Below are 20,553 nucleotides of genomic sequence, written 5' to 3'. Positions count from 1 at the left end.
CTGTGTTTTTCTAGGTTATCTCATTAAGAACGGGGTTTAATTTTCAAAAGAAGAAATAGTTACAGACATAAACACCAACATATTTAAATAACATGTTAATTAAAAATAATGTGGATACAAGAACGAGCCTCAAAAACGCTGCGATCCGCTCCAGCGCCCAGCGATCATGGATAAATGAATGGAAGTAGCCGGCAGTGAGAATTCACACAACTTCCTCTGAAATTTTCTAGTGACATTATTAAAACGTTTATGAATGGCAAGGCCATCTTTTACCCAAACGGTTAAATTATTAATGGCACGAGGCGGATAAATCAAACGTATCATCGCGAGATTAACGTTTCCCTTAGCGTGCGTAGCAACCGTTGTTGACTGTTGGCATACCCCGCCCTCTTGCACGACTTGCAAAATGTGACCAATCAAAAATCAACTCGTAGCCAGTTAACCAATAGGATCTGTGCTGGGCGCGTCCCTAACGTGCCGGGGTTCCGTGTGGAAAGTTTACCGGCTCGGGTGCAAAGTTTCAGCCGTCTGCAAACCGGAGCCCGTCGGCAGACTCGTCGAGGTGAAGCCGCTCTCGACTCCAGTATTTTACTTTGTTTATTGAGATAAAAAAAAAAAAAACACCCCAGATTATTTCCGCCCTTGAAGGTTTCTGTCTGTACACGAGTGATGCTGCTCTCGCCGGATAACAGGAGAGTGTGAGGACGCGGCTCGTTGGTCGTATTGTCTCGCGGAGCCAGCTAGCTTATCGTTAGCTCGGAGTCCAACCGAGGATTTCACAAGAAGACGCGTTTCTCGACGTTCAAGCCGCAACGCGAATCGACTGCGACGAGCGAAACATGGCTTGTGAGCCCAACCGCGCTCGGCTGCTCTGCATGCTCACATTGACTTTCGGGTTTTTCATCGTGGAGGTGGTGGTCAGTCGGATGACCTCCTCTCTGTCGATGCTGTCGGACTCCTTTCATATGCTGTCGGACGTCATCGCGCTGGTCGTGGCTCTGGTCGCCGTGCGCTTCGCCGAGAAGACCCAGTCCACCAACAAGAACACCTTCGGCTGGATCCGGGCGGAGGTGATGGGGGCTCTGGTCAACGCCGTCTTCCTCACGGCGCTGTGCTTCACCATTGTGCTGGAGGCGGTCGAGCGGTTCACCGAGCCGCACGAGATCGAGAGCCCGGTTGTGGTGGCGGGGGTCGGCGCCGCGGGGCTCCTGGTCAACCTGCTCGGGCTCTGTCTGTTCCACGGACACGCCGGAGGGGGCCACGGACACTCCCACGGGGGCCACTCTCACGGGAATAAGAACAAGAGGGGGAAAAGCCTGAAGGCTGGGAATGGCTCCTCGGGAGAGGAGACCAACAACTTGGTGGGGAATCACAACAGCCCGGGTGATGGGAGACCGAGAAATGGTGAGTGTGGAAAGTTGAAGGAATGTCACGCTCATGTAGTCATTAGATTATTCTAATAAGTCTCCCTTATGTTTGTTGAAATGTGTGTTGTTGTTTTCTGTTTGTTTGTTTTGGGGGGTAGAATTTGTGACTAATGCTATGACTATAAATATGAATTTACAGCTACAATGTGCATCACCGATTCCTTAACCTTATCAGGCCTTGTTTTTATGCGGTCACTGTCTTAACCAACCTCTTAGTGATCTATGTCTTGAATGATAAAATTTTGTAATTTAAACCAACAAAAAAAAAGACCCTAAATAAATGAATTTTATTTTATCAATGGCAGCAGCTCAGTTATGAAATCTACCTTAACCATGGTGGCAATGCTCGTTTTTGCTAGAGATAATCAGAAAGGGTTTAATTTAAGTGTTTTTTTCTCTCTTTTTTTTTTTTTTGAGATTCAAATTTGCACCTATGTTAATCTCCATTCATTGATCTTATTGTAGAGTTGTTTCTAATAGTCTGACCATCTCATAACTAAGAGTTCATGAGTGAAATGATTTGGATTGTTGCAGCAAACGGCAATAATTTGACCTGGATTATAATGTTTTAGTGTACAATTGTGGCCCAGATTATCAGCGAGTTTCTTTTTTGTATGTTGTCCAGGCATCAGATCTAAAATATCAGCATACACCTCTGTGAACTGGTCAAGCCCCACAATATCACCTTCATTGTTCCATACTATTAAGTTGTCAGCTTGTACTAGACTTTATCTTCATTTTTAGCAGTGCACATTGCTTAACAGTCCATATGTATATCTTGAGCCCCCCAGAAAGACTGCCTCAGTGACTAAATTGTATTGTTTCCTTGACAGCTATGGGATTAAATGTTAATGGTATCACATTTGTTAGGTCATTCTATCCTTGGGAACATGGGCATAGTGATATAATCATTTGAGGTGTCAGGTTTCGTGCTGAGACACTATCAACTGGCTTACAAGTCATATCAGAACTTCCTTCTGACTCAAGTTATATAAAATATCCAAGTCTTGTGATTCAATTTCACTGCTCCCCTGTTACTATTAAATGACATGCATTGTACCAGTAGATACATAGTTTGTATTTGTAGCCTGATAGTTATGTTTCAGTCATGCTGCAGTGTTCTGTTACTACAAACATACACACATCCACAAATGGCTCTTTCTTCTGCCAGCGAAGGCTGGCCAAAATTCTTTTTACATCTGCTTAAAAAAAACCTCCAACTATTTGTCTGCTGCTGGTCAGTCCATCCACTTGCCCCCTGCTCCAAGGGTGAAACACATGTAAAAGACCCTTTCTCCCCTACACTGTCAGGTCCTGCCAGTTCCATTAAATGGAGACTATAGCCCTCCTCCGCTGTGCGCTTATTGCTGTTACTGGGTCATACATCAGCGTAGCCGTGGAGTCGACAGCCCCAGACACCCCATTAGCTGTTGATGAATGACCCGGCGTTATCCTGATGGAACCGAGGGTGCAGTTGTTCAGGTGTAGTTCCCCCGGCGCTGTGTGCTGCTACGCTGCTCACAGTCACTAATTGAATTTGCCTAATGGGAATTACTATGCAATGTTTTGTTGCATTTACCATCCTACATGCTGGGAGTTTTTTTTTTTTCCTGTAATCTACCATAGCTGTCTGCTAGCCCTGTTCACTATGCATAGCCCCAAGCATTTTGAGCACAGTCACAAGGCTAAAGACTCCTCCAAAGCTCCACCATTGTTTGCAAACAAAAAAATAGAAAGACCAAATGTGTCACATTAAAGAACTGAATGGTTCACTGAGTACGTGTAATTTGCTTTTGGACACTTGCCTATTAACTTAAAATGAAACACCCTCAATATATGTGTGTGTGTTGAGGGTATAATATATATATTACTACTACAATAAGTTCTTGTATTTCAGTTTTGAAAAGAGTGTTTACTTCAGTCATAAATGCTACACCTATACTATACCTATGCTAGACCACCATCTGGTATTTTGTTGTTATTCAGTTAGCTCAGCTTCTCATCTTACCGTTTTATGTTTGACAAACTGTTCCTCAGGATTCTCCTGAAAACTTGTTCGACCTGTTGGTCTAACAATTTTTTTTTTAAACTCCTTTAGCTTTTTTTTTTGTTAATCTTTCTTGGATTTACCCTGTCCTTTTTTCCTATCCTTAACATGTCTGAATATGTGGGTCATGTGTACAGTTTCATTTAGGGTTGTCCCGATCAGATCGGTAGATATCGAATCGGGGCCGATATTGGTGATTTGTGAGTGATCGGGAATCGGCAAATCCAGCCGATCACCCCGCCAATCTAAAAAAAACAACAACAAAAAACAACATTTTTCACGTCGGCTGCCTTAAATCGAGCCCCGTTTGCGACCTGCTGTAAACTGAGGTTAGCGGCCTAAAGCCATTGAGTGGATAAAATGTCAGCAGTCTGGAGGTATTTTAAGGTTGACAACGAAACCAGTCCGGCGGCCAGTTGTACTATTTGCTTCACCACAATTCCGAGAGGTGGGAACACCAGAGCTTCGTTTAACACAACTAATTTGATAAGACATCTAAAAAGTAAACATGCGGCGGGGTACGCTCGGCAAAGACGATCATCCGTGGACAAAAGATGACGTAAGAAGAAGTCTACTTCTAAATTTCTATGTGGTCTGTCTTCTTCTGCGTTTTTGTTTTGTTTGGTGAGTCACAGTGCCCCTAAAGGCAATTGGGTTCTTCTGATTGGTTTTACTGAATACTGTTTATGTTGAAGTTTTTATAGTTTATATGTTCGTGAAACTGATTCACTGGGTTTCATTTTAAAAAAAGTTTTTAATTTGCCACAAAATCCAGGTGAAGTTGTTTAGGTTAACATAAATAAGCGATACAAGACTGCAGAGTGTAATTGTTTTTTTGTTTGTTGTTATGACTAAAGTTTAAATAAGTTCTTAAGTCATTCTGAGAAGAACTTTGATTCAATAAGTGAGTTTTACAATAATTTCTAGCTAAACAAAGCTTCTGCCAATAGTGTTTTTAGCTTCAGACGTCTTAGTTGCTCCAAAAATAGACTATTGAGTATATTTGCAATAGCAATGTAAGTATCAGATCGGGAAAGTATCCGTATCGGCCGATACTCAATTCTGAAAAATCGGATCGGTATCAGGAGCAAAAAAGTGTGATCAGGACATCCCTAGTTTCAATAATTCAGTATGAAAACATCCTGTGCTCACATACCGTGAGCAGAGATTTTGGGTTCAGTCTCTGGTCTCAAAACGCTTGACACATGATGGTAAGATGAAGAATTTAAACTTGACTTACTCTGCCAACAGAGTCCTGGCTGCCTTTACACTTTTACAATTATTTTTTTTTTTTTTTAAATTAGTCTAAGATTTTTCTGATTCATAACATTCATTGTGTGTCATGAAGATGCTCATGATCAGTGTGGCCGTATGGGTTTTAATTCTGGGAATGGAGGTGGTAGACTCGACGGGCCTGCCAACAGGTAGCACCAACTTGATAGCCTACCTGTGATAAAGCAATTCCATTCTGATGAGATTTAACTAATTGTAGGGTTGTGTTCACCCACACGATTGATACTGTACTTGAGAAAAAACAACACCACATATTTTATGTGAGCATAGAGGAACAGCAAAACTCAAAACGATCTTTTCTGAATGCTTAAAGTTGAAGTCCATCCAAAAAATGTAACTATTGTGTGTTTTTTTTGTTTTTTTTAATTTTCAGAAGTCAGCTGCAAAGACAGTACCGAGGTACAGATGAATGGGAACATGCACTTTGACGAGATGGACCATGACCACGACTCGTCATCGCAGCTCAACATGCGCGGCGTCTTCCTACATGTGATGGGTGATGCCCTGGGCTCTGTCATCGTGGTAATCAACGCCATCATATTTACCTTTGTGTGGAAGCCCTGCCCAAAGGATGAAATGTGTGTGAACCCGTGTATCAATAGCCACGCCTCAGATCACCAGCACGTCAACCACACTTTGGTCGACCTACTGGAAGGTCCTACGGTGTCGTCCATGAAGACTGCCGGCCCCTGCTGGGTCCTCTACCTGGACCCCACACTCTGCATCATCATGGTGACCATCCTGCTGTATACGACCTACCCGCTGCTCAAAGAGTCGGCCCTCATCCTACTGCAGACTGTGCCCAAGCAGATCAATATGCATCGGCTTAATGAGCGGCTACTGAACCTGGACGGCGTCCTCGCCATTCACGAGCTGCACATCTGGCAGCTGGCTGGAAGCCGCATCATTGCCACGGCTCACATCAAGTGCCACGACCCCACCTCTTACATGGACGTGGCCAAGCGCATTAAAGACTTCTTCCACGACGAGGGCATCCACGCCACCACTATCCAACCTGAGTTCGTAACGTTCAACTCAGAGTCTCGAGACTCACTGTGCGAGCTCTCCTGTCGGACTCAGTGCGCTCCTAAGCTGTGCTGCGGCACGGCGGATAAACCTGGCTCGGACAAGAAAGCCATAAGTGACTGCAAGGGCGCCACTCCGGCCCTTGAGGTGATCAGTGAGGCCTCGGAGCAGGCTGCAGGCATCGAGGTGCGCCCTCGGTCTGAGGCTGAGGTCACCGTCGCCAGGGAGGTGGAGTCGTCTCTGTGAGATGGGAGGGGCAGAGGAAATCAGAGGAGAAGCAGGAAAGCTACCACTCTGGGCAAAAATGTCACTGTTTTTTGCCCTAAGATGTAATGAGTTTGAGCCATTGTTGCCCCAGTGAGGGAAGAAAAGTCCTTTAGCCTTTTATTCTCCGTTGCTGCCCTTCGACACTGCTGTAAGATCCTCACCTTTATATTCATGCAATTGAGCCTTAGTTTGTTTTCACCCCCTCCCCTCCCCCTTCCATGTATGCATCTTCAGCCTCTCCTCTGCCACTCGGCCCTCCTCCTGCCGTCGTCTGCAGCCCCGGCAGGATGGCGGCGATGCATGTTGGGGTTCACTGACCTCCTCTCCTCCAGGACTGGAGCGAGGCCTGCATGAGTGTCCCTCAAAAGCACTTTGTTGTGATGTGTCATCTCGTCCCATGGTGTTTTCTGTGCCAAAGCTTCTCGCTATGGAACTGGACGGATCGGCGATGTCCTGTCCCTCAAACAGACACACACAACACATGCAAGTCAGAAAAAGGTTCTTTAGTTTGGCCTATGGACCTTTTGGCAATGAATCTGCCCTTTCATTATTTGTGTAGACTTTGACCTTTGGGCCCCAAGTGTAATAGTATTGTATGGCTTAATAATTTAAGTATTTAAGTTATTAGAAAAGATCTATTTCTCTCTTCAGATGCTTTTTATAATATTTACTTTGGATCACAAAATTTCATCTGTCGTTTGACAGAGCATCTATGCTGTAGTCGAGATTTTCAAATGTGATGTTTTTTTTTTATTACACTTTTTAATTTTCCGAGTTTTGTCTGGCCTTAGTTTCATTTGCAGTCACAATTACCGGTTGTATACCTTTTTTTTATCAACAACTCTTTCACTTTGCCTTTTTGAATGGACTAAACCTGCTGTGGTATGACACTAAGTTTAATAGACGTCATGTAATAGAAGTTATTGCATTAGCACAGTCCCCTAATCCAATGTTAATTAATCACAGGTTTGATGCCTTTGCAAGCCAGAGGGTTGGGTCTGTTCTGAAAATGTGAGCACTGTATACCATTAGTGAAACACTATTTTCTGTATCAATCTGGAAAGCCTCGTAACGATGGCCGTTTGGTGAATTTTGTTTTCAAGCGCCGCATTGAATGTGTTGGGCACCTCGTCACAATCCAAGCTGAGAGAGTTTTTTATATTTCCAGGACTTTTATTGCGATTGCATGACCAAACCAAGACCTGGTGTTTGGATTTTTTTACAGCTCCACAAAGAGCTCTAGCTGCTGCTTACCAGCGCCTGCTGGTATCCTTCGATATTACTCACGACTGTGTAGGGAGTGACTCATCATTAAGCTCGCCTGTCCTCTGCTTTGGGCAAACTGGGGCCAGCTGTTCGCTGAATTCAAGTCCATGTTGTGGCCTTTGAAAATGTGCGACTTTTCCCTCATCAGCACAGATATCACCTACAGTTGATCTGTTGATGCGTTTCAGAAATTCATTCTCGATTCTATGTGTATGCAATATAGAACTTTGTGCTGGGAAATGTATTTTTCTTCACTTGTAATGTTTTGTCACTTTTGTCTTTTATGACTTGAGCTCTATGTGCAAATTGAGAACAAATGTTTGTTTTTTTATTTGGGATATAACGCATCAGCCAATGTGTTTTTGATATATGTATATACATACATGCATACATACATTCATATATATATATATCTACAGTACCTGTCCAATGTGTCATTGTGAAATAAAAACAAAATATGGCTGTTTGGTACAGATAAAGATCTCCCAATGTGTCTCAGTCTGTCTTTACTTTTTGAATATTTTTATAGAACCAACCGGAATCAAAACAAGTTTTTCATTCAGGACCTTCAACAGTAAAGAGTTGACAATAAATAACTTGGAATATGTTTTAGAATCAGAAAAAAGCCTTCAGAAAACGTATGAATCTTGCTTCCAGCCTGTCCCTGTGATATGGCATGGGACAGGCTCATGGCTGAGAACAGTTTACTTAGAGGGTGTAGGGATTGTAACTTGCTCTTCTAAAGGACAGACACAGGGTCTTAGGATAAACTGAAACAGCTAGAACAAAAACACCGCTGAGGACTGCATTGTTTCCACAATTCTCTTCGTATATATGATTAAAAGCGGTGTCCACGTCAGAAAATTCCATTTGAAACATGCTGTATGTGGTCACATGTGGATGTAGTCTAATCCCAACGGGATATTTGCGGCTTAAGTCTTTTATCTGCTAACAAAACCTCAGATTACCTAAACAGTAATAATGGTTGGAGTAAATCTGACAGTTGTGGAGTGTCATGCTGTAATTACACCAGCCCATAATTGCAGCATTTTACAACTCTCGAGGTGGTGTGAGGAAGAAGATACTGAATGTGTGGCGGCCTGAGCCGCCGCCAGCCGGCGGCGATTTACGTAAGAGGCCCGGGGGCATTCCAGAAGCAACAATCACGGAGCTCTACCCAGCATTCCTCTGTGCTGCCGGCCCGCTCGCACCTCGCTCTCCGATCCCCTTTCATGAGGAGAGAAAAGAGATTCGCACACACACGGTGGCTGTTTTTTGTTTAAGCCAGGTGTTTCTGCAGCCCATTGTGCGAGGCAGCCTCCATCATGTGTCTACTTCTGCGTTTCATCTCCGCGTTTCACTCATGAAACAAAACACACTCACTGTGTAAAAAAAACACTAGCCTCAAACATATTTGTAGTCTTTTGCCTTCTCTCTGATAATTTTGTTTCTCGGATAATTTTTTTTTTTTTTTAAAGGTGTTTTTCAAACGCAGCGAACATGTAACAAAATGTGAGAGGCACTTAACGCAATTGTGCTGACGCTAAAGAACAGAGTGGCAGTGGTGGTCGGGAGTAACCGAGGTGTCCGGACCCCCTTCCTCGCCTATAAAATAATGAATTTGTGGACAGTATAGATCCACTACCCATCCATCAATCCATCCTCTTTATCCCTTCGTCTAGTTGAGGATTGCGAGGCGCTGGAGCCGACATGAAGGCAGTGTTCACTCTGGACAGGTCACCACTCCACACTTCAACACAACCCTGAATTCTGAACCTCTGAACCTTAAAATGTGCTCTACTGCATGGTTGAGCAACACGTTAAAGTGTGAGAAATGAATGGATGGAAGCAGATAAAAACTACCAGCCCTGATCTTTCTATTTTTAACAGAGAAGATTTTTTTTTGTTCCCAATACAAGCACATTTGTCACTAAAACTTGAATTTGTTACATTTGCGAGATGACTGGTGGCATGAGACAGACGAGAGCCACATGCAGTAGTAACATAATGCTACGGATTTCTACGTCTGACGTGTCAGTGTAACTTTGTGTGCGTGTTCACTCTGCACCATCTGTCACCTCGGCTTTGTCTGTGGGATTTTCTGACTGGGTGAGCAGACATGAAGCTGGCTGGAGGGAGGGAGGAGGGTGAACACTGGACCTGAGGTCAGAGGTCACTCAGAGGCGAAATGGATTCACCTTTGCCAACCATTGATAGTAAAAGGTTTGCCAACACAGCATTTTCTAAGAACTTGAAAGTGTCATTCATCAGCACATAAAACACACACAAAAAAGACCAGATAATGCTTACAAAACACTTTCACATATTTGCTTTCATGAAATTAATTTTGTAAACATTATTGAATTTCTCTACTTTTTTTTATTTTTTTTATTTTAAAGGATCTACAGTTCAATCAATAAATTGAGTTGTTTTTTTCTGTCTTCAGTTCGGAGGAAAAGCTGAACTTTTGGTCATTTGTGGGCGAATTAGAAACAATGCTGCTCCTGGACACCAGACAGAATATGAAAGGTGGACATGTCTGGGGAAAAGAGGACGTTTGATCACCCAACCGAAAAAGTAAATAGTACATTTTGCATTCATTTCTTGAGTCTTTGTTACCAAAGATCTGACTTTACAATGGGAAATCCCCATGTGAACAAATCTGGAAAATTCCCACTGGAAAAGTAGCATTTTTTGGGAGCGTTCTGTGTTATCAGTCAACGTGACAATGTCTCCGGGAAAGGGAGTATTTCTGATTGATGCGGTCCTCAGAACAACATCTAGACAGTTCAAGTGAAAACTTTAGTTGGCTTGCCTGCTGCATACTTCCCTTCATTTGTTTATTGGATTGACATAAGCTTTCTTGTATCGAGCCATGCTGTCTGGATCTTCCTGATTGATTCGAGCTTCATATCTTATCCACTTTATCACTACAGTGGAGATAGAGAGTTGTCAGGGTGGTGTGACCGCACATACGAGTTCCACTCCTGGCAGTAACTTTCTGATAAAATGTCACTGACCAAAAACTGTATGTGAAAACTATTGTTTCCCTTAGCTTTGTTTGATATAGCCACATATAATATCTAGCCCGACAGTACATGCAGTACAGTACAAAGTCTTCATCTGTACTGTGAAGGTCGAAGCTTGCAGAGCCATTTCTTAACTGTGTGATATTAATTTCTCCTCAGACGATCTTCTGTTTGAGTCGAGACAAGCGGCAGTACTGTGAAGTGAAATTTGCGATTGTAGCGACCTCTGAGCTTTGTTTGGAGAGAAAGCGTGCACTGTGACACTTTCACAGAGCCTGGGAAGTTCCTTTTGCTGTTGGCAAGTTTCTGTCAGTCCACATCAGGAACACTGTGGTCTCCCTCAGGCCCGATATGTTAACTCTGCCTCAAGGTTGAGACCTGATGCGGAGTTTTAACAGGATTGCAGCAGACTGTCGTCGCCACAGTGAGCGCAGGCATCTGGTCAAATGTTGGTCGGTTTGACGATTTCTTGTTGTTTATCATATAGGCTGCAGGCTGAACCGAAACACTGATGTGTGGGTGAAAAAGCAGAAGTTTCACTCTTAATGTGGATAATTTGGTATAAATGTGTCTGATCAGCATTGTTTTGTGTACGGCAGTCAGTGTGTGGGCTGTGAAGACAAGATGATGACTCAGACTGTAATTTAAAGGGAGGGGGGAGCAGGAGGTTTCATTTCCTCTGTTTCTGGTTGTGAGTTCCTCTATTTTCCCTGTTATATTCAGGCTTATATCTTTGTCTGCTCTGGAATTAAAAATAATCTGTTTTGTCTTTTTTTTTTCTGACTTCCTCTGCGTCATCAACAGCTAAAGACTGAAGGCAGTGGCACTCGGTGTGATATCTTCTGCACAGCCTTGTCTGTAGTTGTTCAAATCAGGCAAAGATATCTATGTGGACCAAAAGATTAAGTGTTAAGATTCTCATGATCAAAGACAAAGGTCAAGGTTCCTGTGACCTTATTATAAACATCACTGCCATGAAACAGCTGCAAGGTCATTTTTCTAACTCACTCTATTATTTGTGAAATACTGTTGCTCAAATATTCAAGCCGTCCTTAAGGTAGCGACCTTCTGACACTTTGTCAAAGTATAAGGACACCATGTCCACAATCAATAGATTATTCAAACTAACTAGCTGCCTATGACTTACAAGATTTGTCTCCCAAAGCAAATGAGCAGAACATGAATCTTGCACATATTCTGTGAGCCAGACAAATTGTCTTTTCCCTGATCACCAGCAAGTAATTTTCCCAGCAAATTCCCCTTGAAGGGATTATAATAAAGGTTATCTCTGAGAAATCCCTGGTAGGTGAAGCAGAAGAAGAAGGGGGAAAAAAAATCTGGGCAAAGGAATGAAAATAAAGGGAATCACTTGCGAATCTCCCCTCTTAAGAATTCCCCGCTGGACTGTCCTCTCCCACACTTCTCTATTTTAATCTGACCACATGGTGGGTTTGTACTCACAAAAGCTCTGTCCATTTTACAGAGAGATTAGGAGGGCTGGAATGTTAACCAGCTCTCCACTGGTGGTGATGATGAAGACGATGGGGAGGGTGAAACATCACAGTGGCTGAACTATAAGTACATGATGAAGGAAAAGCACTTCAGGCACCGGAATGACAAAAAAAGTTCTATAAAGATAATAGAAACAGTACATGCCACATCGAAGAAGCAACTCTAGATTGTTCTGATGTGCACAACATTTAAATATAACAGATGAGATATAAATGTACAAATAAAATTGTTCCTAAAATTTTATAAACTGCAAAAAAAAAAAAGATACGTGCAATTTTGTAATGTTTTTTTGATTTAAGTTTATTGGGAAAGAATAGCTATGTTTGAAAGATCAACACTCATTTTGTCTTTGAATGTAATCGACAATTCATCCAGTTTTAGGCTTTTTGTTTTTTATAGATCAGTACTCATTAAAAAAAATATATATGGTAAAAATACATTTTTTTGACATATTGTTCCATGAACATACAAATATTTTCATTGAAAGTTACTAATTGTTCCCGGGAAACTGGCTTTATTATATTCCCTTGACAGTGGTGCTCATGAAACCTGTGTGCACAGACTCAGGGAAGGGTGTGCAGCTGAGCAGGACAAAAGGCTTAAAATTAGTTTTTTATTAAATCACACGTTGTGTTTTCTTAAAGCTGCGAAGAAAGGTGTTGGGGGAAAGGATCTGAGTTAATGTTTGACCGAGTTACTGTACTGTACTCTCGCCAGCCTCTCAGACTTTGATCACACAGTTGAGTGGGTTCAACCAGCAATAATGAATTCTTCGGTGATAAACAGGGCTAATGCATTCAGGAAGAGAGAGAGGGGGAGACCAACACCTTTTTTTTTTTTTTTTTAAGTTGTGTTCCTGTTGAGGTGCATCACATAGTGGTGAGGAGAGGCTGGAGTAGCTTATCACAAAAAAATCTGACGACAGATAAAAGTTGAATATTGGCAGAGTCGTGTGTGAATTAGAGTTGTATTGAGAATGATTACACAGCACTTTAAAGTACTGTCCATGATGAACTACTTAAGTTTACTGGGAAATAGTTTTTTATACAGACCAAAGTCTATATGTGTTCTGGTAACTTAAATATACCAGAAATCCTCCAATTCTCAACAGATAGCGATTGTGAAAACTATATAGGTTTAAGCACAAATACAAATACCTCTCCATATATTGCAATAAAATGATACCAAAAAGGGACATATGTGTAAATCAACATTTCTCCGATGACCTCAAGCAAAACTGAACATATTTGTTGAGGTTGAATTCATGTTACTGTTGTATTGGACCGGATTGTGGCAGGGTGGTATACAGTAGTGCTTAACTCTTGTGCCTCACAGTGATGATATCCCGGCTTTGAATTTGGGCTTTCTATGTGGAGTTTGCATGTTGTGCGCGTAAAGAGTAGATGGATGGATCGATGTACAAGTGAACCGAATGAAAGATGTTACATCTCTGCTGCATGCTGTCACACATCACCATGAAGCTGAAAACACATTTTAGTATTTGTTCCCTCCGTACGGATGTCCTCCTCCTCCTCCAGCTCACAGAATTGTATTGTTCACATTCATCCTTGAAAAGAAACATGCAATCGAGCGCTGCTGTTGTTCAGCATTTTTCTCATACCTCCCCCAACCAACCAACACACACACACGCGCGCGCGTGCGCTCATACACGTGTTATCAGGAGGTTGTGTCTCATAACTGATTCCAGCAACTGTGTGAAAGCAGCAGGCTCACTGCTGGGAGGACTATCTCTTCAAACCAGCACATAACGGACTAATCTGGTTTTGATATTCTCACCTCCCTCTGACACACACACACACACACACACACACACACACACACACACACACACACACACACACACACACACACACACACACACACACACACACACACACACACACACACACACACACACACACACACACACACACACACACACACACACACTTTTGAATATCGTACCAAAAAAACCTGAAACATGTGGTGTGCTTCTTCCTTGTATTTGTTTGCTTCATTTCTCAAACACATATTAGAGACAAAGTATACCTAACAGGAAAATAGTGTGTGTTTTTTAACTGCTTGTAGTACTGCTGTGGCCTGGAGACAGCACAGCTCACATCCTGTCAGTAGTTTCAAACTGTGCCTCTGACGTGTAGCAATGACTGTTAATGTGAAGACATTTCATGGATAACACTAATGGCCTGAATGTGATTATTGCACAGCTTAAAAAAAGAACCCGCATACTGCATTAGTTTAACCTCGAGGAAAAGCACAATTACAAGTACAAACACCAGCACCTTTGTTTGTCTACAAAGAGATGAACACCTCTGGTCTCACTGTGTTCCGTCGGTCTTGTGGTCAGGTCACGTTCGTTTAATAAAGCAGCCACTATTCTGACACTGCGAGATAAAGTGCCACATTAACCGAGAAACCAAATATCTACCGCTTGGTTTGGGCTTCTCTCCATTTTGAAAAGTAACACCAAGCCACACTCTGACAAGGAAAGTGTCTTAATGTCACCAATGCATCTCAAATAAATGTTTGATTAGATAGTGGGAGAGTACTTTAAGAAAAACCTGCAAATGTCACAGGGAGAAGCCCTCGTGCAGGGACTCAAACCACAGATTTTGTTGCTGTGAGATGAAAGTGTTAACCGCTACACTGTGCAGCCCTACCAAACACATTCATCATGATGACTAAGGTCTTAGGAGACCTGAGGGGCCAGAGTATCATGAGAAAGTCCCTGTATTTGAACCCACAACCTTCTTGCTGTGAGGCGAGAGCCACCGTGCGGCCTAATGCATACTTCTGATGGGAAGAGAAAATATAAATCTGTTGTTGATTAGAAATGCATTGAAAACATACACAAATAAAAACACTTTATAAAAAAAGTAGTTATGAAGAACATTGTTCCATCTGAAATTTAGATATAGTTTACATGAACACTTATGTTTTATTTTCTGCCTCCTTAAACGATAGAATCTCAGTGTAAATACTCGTATCTTCATTTTAAATTGATCAGGTTCAATTTTCTTCTATGACTTACAAACAAAAACAGCAAACCCGCAATCAGAAGAGAGTATTTTAAACTCTTCGACTCTTTCATCTTTGAGTTTCAGTGAGAAATAAGTACTTTATAGAAATAAAGACAGTGGTAGAGGTACTCTTCATGTTAATGGGCTCATTCAAAAGAGATAAGACAAGACAAAAGGACCCTGACGACGTTCAGCAGTATCGCCAGCTCTGCAGACGAGCCCGACTGAAAGTACTTGCCTTGTTATTTAAAACACAGAGATTTTCAATGCAGATTAAAGTCGTTAGCCAATAATGTGGCCATTCCTGACACAGACAGTGAACTCCGGTTTGCATGAAGAAATTCTTTCTTTCATTTCGTCACATTTCCAGCCATCTGGCCCTGCAATATGGCTGTGGAACAGGCAGGGAATCGGGCCTCGGGGTGTCCCCGCCAAACTATCAGATCGCAAGCTGGCACGCTGATCGAGATGCAGTTGGGTGAGCAGGAAAACTTTCTTCAGTTTTCCGGGTGAAGAAACTCTTTAATGTCCTTCCTCAAGTTACTTTAAACAGTTTGGTGGCATAGTTTTTATTTTGTGAGCGGAGCCTCTCCTTGAGACATTATCTGATTCTGCACGTCCTCCCAGCTGCACATTATATTTTGACATTTTTCAGAGCAGTTTTTTTTCGTTGTTTACTGTTTTTAGTATCTGGGTCACTCTAACAACAGCTGACACTGAGGTTGTCCAAATCAGCAGATAGAGAATCAAAATTAAACAACCACGTCACGTTTGGACCAAACCAAGAAGCTGGAACTGACGGTGGAGTTTCTCCTGACGCATGAATATATGTGATCAAAGATATTACACAGATCGTAAAGATTCATCCTGATGAATTAAGACCAAGCAAATTAGGACAAACGGGAGGTTTCAGTGACCTTAAAATTATCTACGATAACATTTGCTGCGATGACTCAAACTCTTTCTGATTTTCTCTTGTGGAACTGTGTCACATTTAAGGAAAGCTTTGGAGGCATTTAAGTGATATCATGTTATTATGAATTAGATGTGTGAATAATCAGAAAACATGTTTCCACATTACAGTGACTGCAAATAAACTCACATTGAAAAAAAGTATTTCTAATTTGTTGTTTTTTGTTGTTGTTTTTTACAGTAAAAGATGCAATGTTAATGGCTGTTAGAATCCCTAAGCAATAAAAGAGCATAACTTAGACGTTTTTGATTTAAAATGATATCGATATTAGTGTTCATATTTACGTAGTTTCAACGTAAGCTTTAAAAATGAGCTTATGCTTAAGTTTTATTCTTCGTTTATTTCGAAAGCAATGATTTATAACTGGGAAAAGACATAAAGGGATCCCCATGACCCTTAGATTTGTTTCCCTTCAGCTCTCTGTCGCCTCCTGGCGGAGGCCTGCCCCTTACTGTAAATAAACGCTGATCAAGAGGTTCCCAGTGTGACAATAAACAAGGCATAAATGTGGAATTTTTCCAATATCCATCTCATAATATGAACATGGTTCAACTATCACTCCCAGAATAAGTTAATGTTTTCTTAAAATTAATTACCCTTCTCTGGGCTTCACTGCTTGGAAACAACTCACAGGCGAAACATAAATGTCATCAGATACTCTGAATGTTTGCATGAGGAATAATTGAACCTTCACTGTGCAGTTTTTCAGCTCTGCCATGATGAACCATGAGAGCATTCCTCCCGCAGCAGTAATTCTCTGACCTTAGTACGCAGTCCACAGAGACTTTTCTCGTGAAACAGGACGCTGGACAAAGGCCAATGAAAAAGGGGGATGTCAGCAAAGCTGAATGATTCTCTCTCTCTCTCTCTCTCTCTCTCTCTCTCTCTCTCTCTCTCTCTCTCTCTCTCTCTCTCTCTCTCTCTCTCTCTCTCTCTCTCGCTCTCTCTTTCTCTCTCTCTCTCTCTCTCTCTCTCTCTCTCTCTCTCCCTCATGTGATCTGCCCTAAACTTCCTCTCCTACGGTCACATCAGACAGTCAGGGCCTTTGGACTGTGCTTCAGTAACATTTCAGTTCCACTCAGATATTTTAAAGCAGCGTCAGTTTTGAGATTACAAGGCTAAGTAGTGAATTGGTTTCATACAGTGAAAATCTTCTGGTTGTTTATTTGTTTCTAAAGTGTTGTAATTAGAGTGTTAAAACCCTCATACATGTATATTTCTAAAATCTGCAGAGCCTTTCTGTTTTGCTCTAGTTCTTGGTTTTTGTTTCTAGAAACTTCCACTCACTTCCCTCTTGACCCTTTGCTCACATTTCATTGAAACGTTAAGACGCTGTTAAAAAAGACTTATTTAAAATTCATTACATTAAAGACAATTCTGAATGGAAACCTATCAAAACTTTCAAGGATACTGAATTTAGGATTGATTGATCGATTGATTGATTGATTGATTGATTGAATTACATATGGGAAGTACATTACAAATCATACAATCTGCCTGTTTGCAAAACATGATAGTGTCATTTTAATTGTAAAGAGCCTTCAAAGAGAATATGGTCATGAATAAATCATCCTCTTTCTGGCAAGTGATCCCCTGAATCATACATACATGAGTTAAAAATGAGTGATGTAGAGTATAAAAGATAATGAATTTAAAACTAATCAAACATAAATCTGGCCTGTAGATTTTGTTGAGAGTTTAGGTCATTAGTACAGAGATTAAAAAGGATTAAAATTATACCAACAAAGTCTAAAAACACAATATTTATTTATCGATCCCGAATCATGTGTCACTTTGAACTCCTGTAATTCTACAGTTTTACAAAAACATCATGATGTAAGATAGATTTATGTTAGATGGGTTCAAAGGTCAGATTACAACAGACACATGTTGATATTGGACCTATGATAAACTAAGGGGAGAACTTTCAGGAGAGTAAGAAGTCAGTTCATTGTGTCTCTTGTTCTGACTCAACATCAGTTTCAGTGTGGTGTGCTCAGCTCCTCATGTGACTTTTAGTCAACTTTCAGTGAGGAGCGCACAAAGCCTGACATGTGTGTTTCTGTGTGTGTGCGTGTGTGTGTGTGTGTGTGTGTGTGTGTGTGTGTGTGTGTGTGTGTGTGTGTGCGTGTGCGTGTGCGTGTGCGTGTGCGTGTGCGTGTGCGTGTGCGTGTGTGTGTGTGTACCGCAGGCTGACAATCAAACAAAGCTCACATTCAGCAGAGAGTCTGTGTCTAGCTGACAGACACTGCTGGTTTCCTTTCTGGATGAATCTGATTGTCTTTTGATGTGGTGCACAACAAGCCCTGAAAGTTTAAGTTGTGTTTACACAAAGCATGCTTCGCTGCAGATATTTACAACATGTCTGCGAGGTGTTCCTCTGAAGCTCTCCCCTCCTGGTTCACTGCTGTTGATATTGAATGGGGAATGTGTTCATACAGGTGGGCTCATGTTGGTTCAGCAGGTGAGGTGGTGTGATGTTTGTTTGATTGAACACAGCAGCCTTTTCATCCCAAGAATTTGGAGTATGGGAACACAAAACAAAACAAAACAAAAAAAAAGCTCAACACAATGTTGTTCTTTCTCCACCCAAAACCTCTGACACGTCTCCAGCCTCATCCGATGCTTGTTATACTGGTAAACTGAGACGTCACTGCACAGATCTAGAAATAATGAGGTGCGTGTATCTTTAAAGAAGTCCTGGAGCAGGTTAAAATAGCGTGTCTTTGCCTCCTTGTGGTATATTTCAGTACAGCAAGCATGGAGAATGTGTCCAACTCAGGATCACTGGACATGATCTCAGTTATAGGAGGAAGCAGGATACATCCAGGACAGGGTCAAGTCTATCACAGGGCAAACCCAGAGAGACACACACAACCACACACACATTCGAGGCACCAGCTAATCTCAAATCTTAAATTCATACACCCAGACAAGCACAGGAAGAACATGCAAACTATTTACAGAAAGGGACTTCACGTTTCATCTGAAGCACGTTTAATTAATAAACAAATGATTAGAGATGTGGTCCTGCTTATATAATATAGAAGGAGATTTATTAATGGAGCACACTTTAAATAATGAGTGTTCTTGTTTTCTTAAAGCAGGGTCTGTGACCCTGAATTGAATAAAGCAAGAGGTATAGAAGATGGACGTATGGATTGAAATGATCATAAAGGGCTGCCTGGTGGTGTGGTGGTTACCATTATTTTGTTAAAGTGAGAATAGATAATGTTCGAGTCTGGGCCTGGACCTGGGAGCCCTTCTGGACACTCCTGCAAACACCACAGTGTTTTCCTCACCACAGTGCAACAAACATGCTTTTGACGAAACCACAAACACAGAAGAAAAAGACAGTTGTTTTTACAAGTGAAAGTGAATTGAAAGACTTTTTTTTTTTTTTTTTTTTTTAAGATCAGAAAAAAAAAATCCTTTATTCATCCCACATGGGTGAATTGAGTCATCACAGCAGCTTCACATTTCTGACCCCCAGGTCGATTCAAGACGTGTTAAATGGACAGAGAACAGTCAGCCCCACTAACAGAGGTGTGATGTGGTTCATCAATGACGTTCAATCAATCCGTGTTCTCTCTGGGGGCACACTGACTCAGTATTTAAATGACTCATCCCGTTGGCAGAGATTATGGGATTTAGGTGTCAGGGTGAGTTATGTGAGTGCATTTAGACAAAAGTCAGATGCATAATCGATGGGATGTCACATAAGCAGAGGATAATATCATAGTAAATGGCTTCAAACAGAACATTTTATATTGAGCTGAGGCCTACGGAGGTCTGTATGTGTTCCAGCAGCCCTTGATTAGAACCTGTAGTATAATAGAGGAAATATTCAAATATTCAAATAAAAAAGCAAGTCTGCTGCTTTCTGTGAAATACAGTATGTAAGATTCTAGAATAACATTTGACCAAAAATCTAAGGACTAATATCCAGTCCTTATCTGACCATCTGTTTGGTCAACTCAAAAAAGAAGGAGTCATAAAAGCACTTCCTTTCAAATACCTTTCCTGAGGTTATTCATTAACAACATGTTTGGACAGTAAAGCAATATTGCTGCGTTGTTCTATGGCACACGAAGCGACTTCCAGACCCACCATAAGCCTCTCTGGGTTAATTCAGTTACAATGTGAGCTTGTTGCTCATGTGGACCAGAATTGGGATCAGAATTACATGTGATGATGTAAAGATGAGCTCCGAAAGCCTTTGTTATGTGTCAGATCACACAGCGGACCTGCAAAAGCTCCTGAATAACAACAACAACGACATCAGTGTGGGTGACGCACCGTCACAGCCCGGCGGCTCCTCACTGCTCAGGTTAACATCAGGTTGATGGAATCACTTTAGAGGATTAAGACGGTCATCTATTTGGATTATAGGGAGGGCTTACCTGTCCATCTGTCACCCTCAAGTTGTGTTGGACAAAACTACATGTGTGTACAAACATGATCATTATTATAGAGCAGTAAATGACAGCCTGTTGTGTATCTTTGACAACAAAATGCATGTTTTTGTGTGAGTTAATAATTCACATCGGATTGAGAATTCCTTATCAAGTTAAAGTTCCAGTGGTTTTATGCAGTGCATACAGTTACCACATTATATGTTGTCTGGAGAGATCAAACTGTCTACTGCCAAGGGTACTTCAATGATAAAAGATAT

General features: G+C 41.6%; 1 protein-coding gene across 1 annotated transcript; it reads left to right on the top strand.

Moving 5' to 3' along the window:
* Positions 1-526: 526 nt before the first annotated feature.
* On the top strand, positions 527-7,808 carry slc30a1a (solute carrier family 30 member 1a). The gene is made up of 2 exons (XM_080490520.1): positions 527-1,404; positions 5,141-7,808. The coding sequence occupies exons 1-2, from the start codon at positions 840-842 to the stop codon at positions 6,037-6,039; spliced, it is 1,464 nt and encodes a 487-aa protein (XP_080346646.1). The 5' UTR covers positions 527-839; the 3' UTR covers positions 6,040-7,808.
* The last annotated feature ends 12,745 nt before the right edge of the window (positions 7,809-20,553 follow it).

The sequence above is a fragment of the Lipophrys pholis genome (assembly GCF_963383615.2).
Source record: "Lipophrys pholis genome assembly, chromosome: 21".
NCBI lineage: Eukaryota > Metazoa > Chordata > Actinopteri > Blenniiformes > Blenniidae > Lipophrys > Lipophrys pholis.
The sequence above is the reverse complement of the archived record's forward strand: the minus strand, read 5'-3'. Positions and strand labels throughout refer to the sequence as shown.

Bases quoted from the DNA above. Each gene is read 5' to 3' on its own strand.
- slc30a1a (XM_080490520.1), top strand. From the start codon at position 840: ATGGCTTGTGAGCCCAACCGCGCTCGGCTGCTCTGCATGCTCACATTG. The intron at 1,405-5,140 runs GTGAGTGTGGAA...TTTAATTTTCAG, and splicing joins TGATGGGAGACCGAGAAATG to AAGTCAGCTGCAAAGACAGT.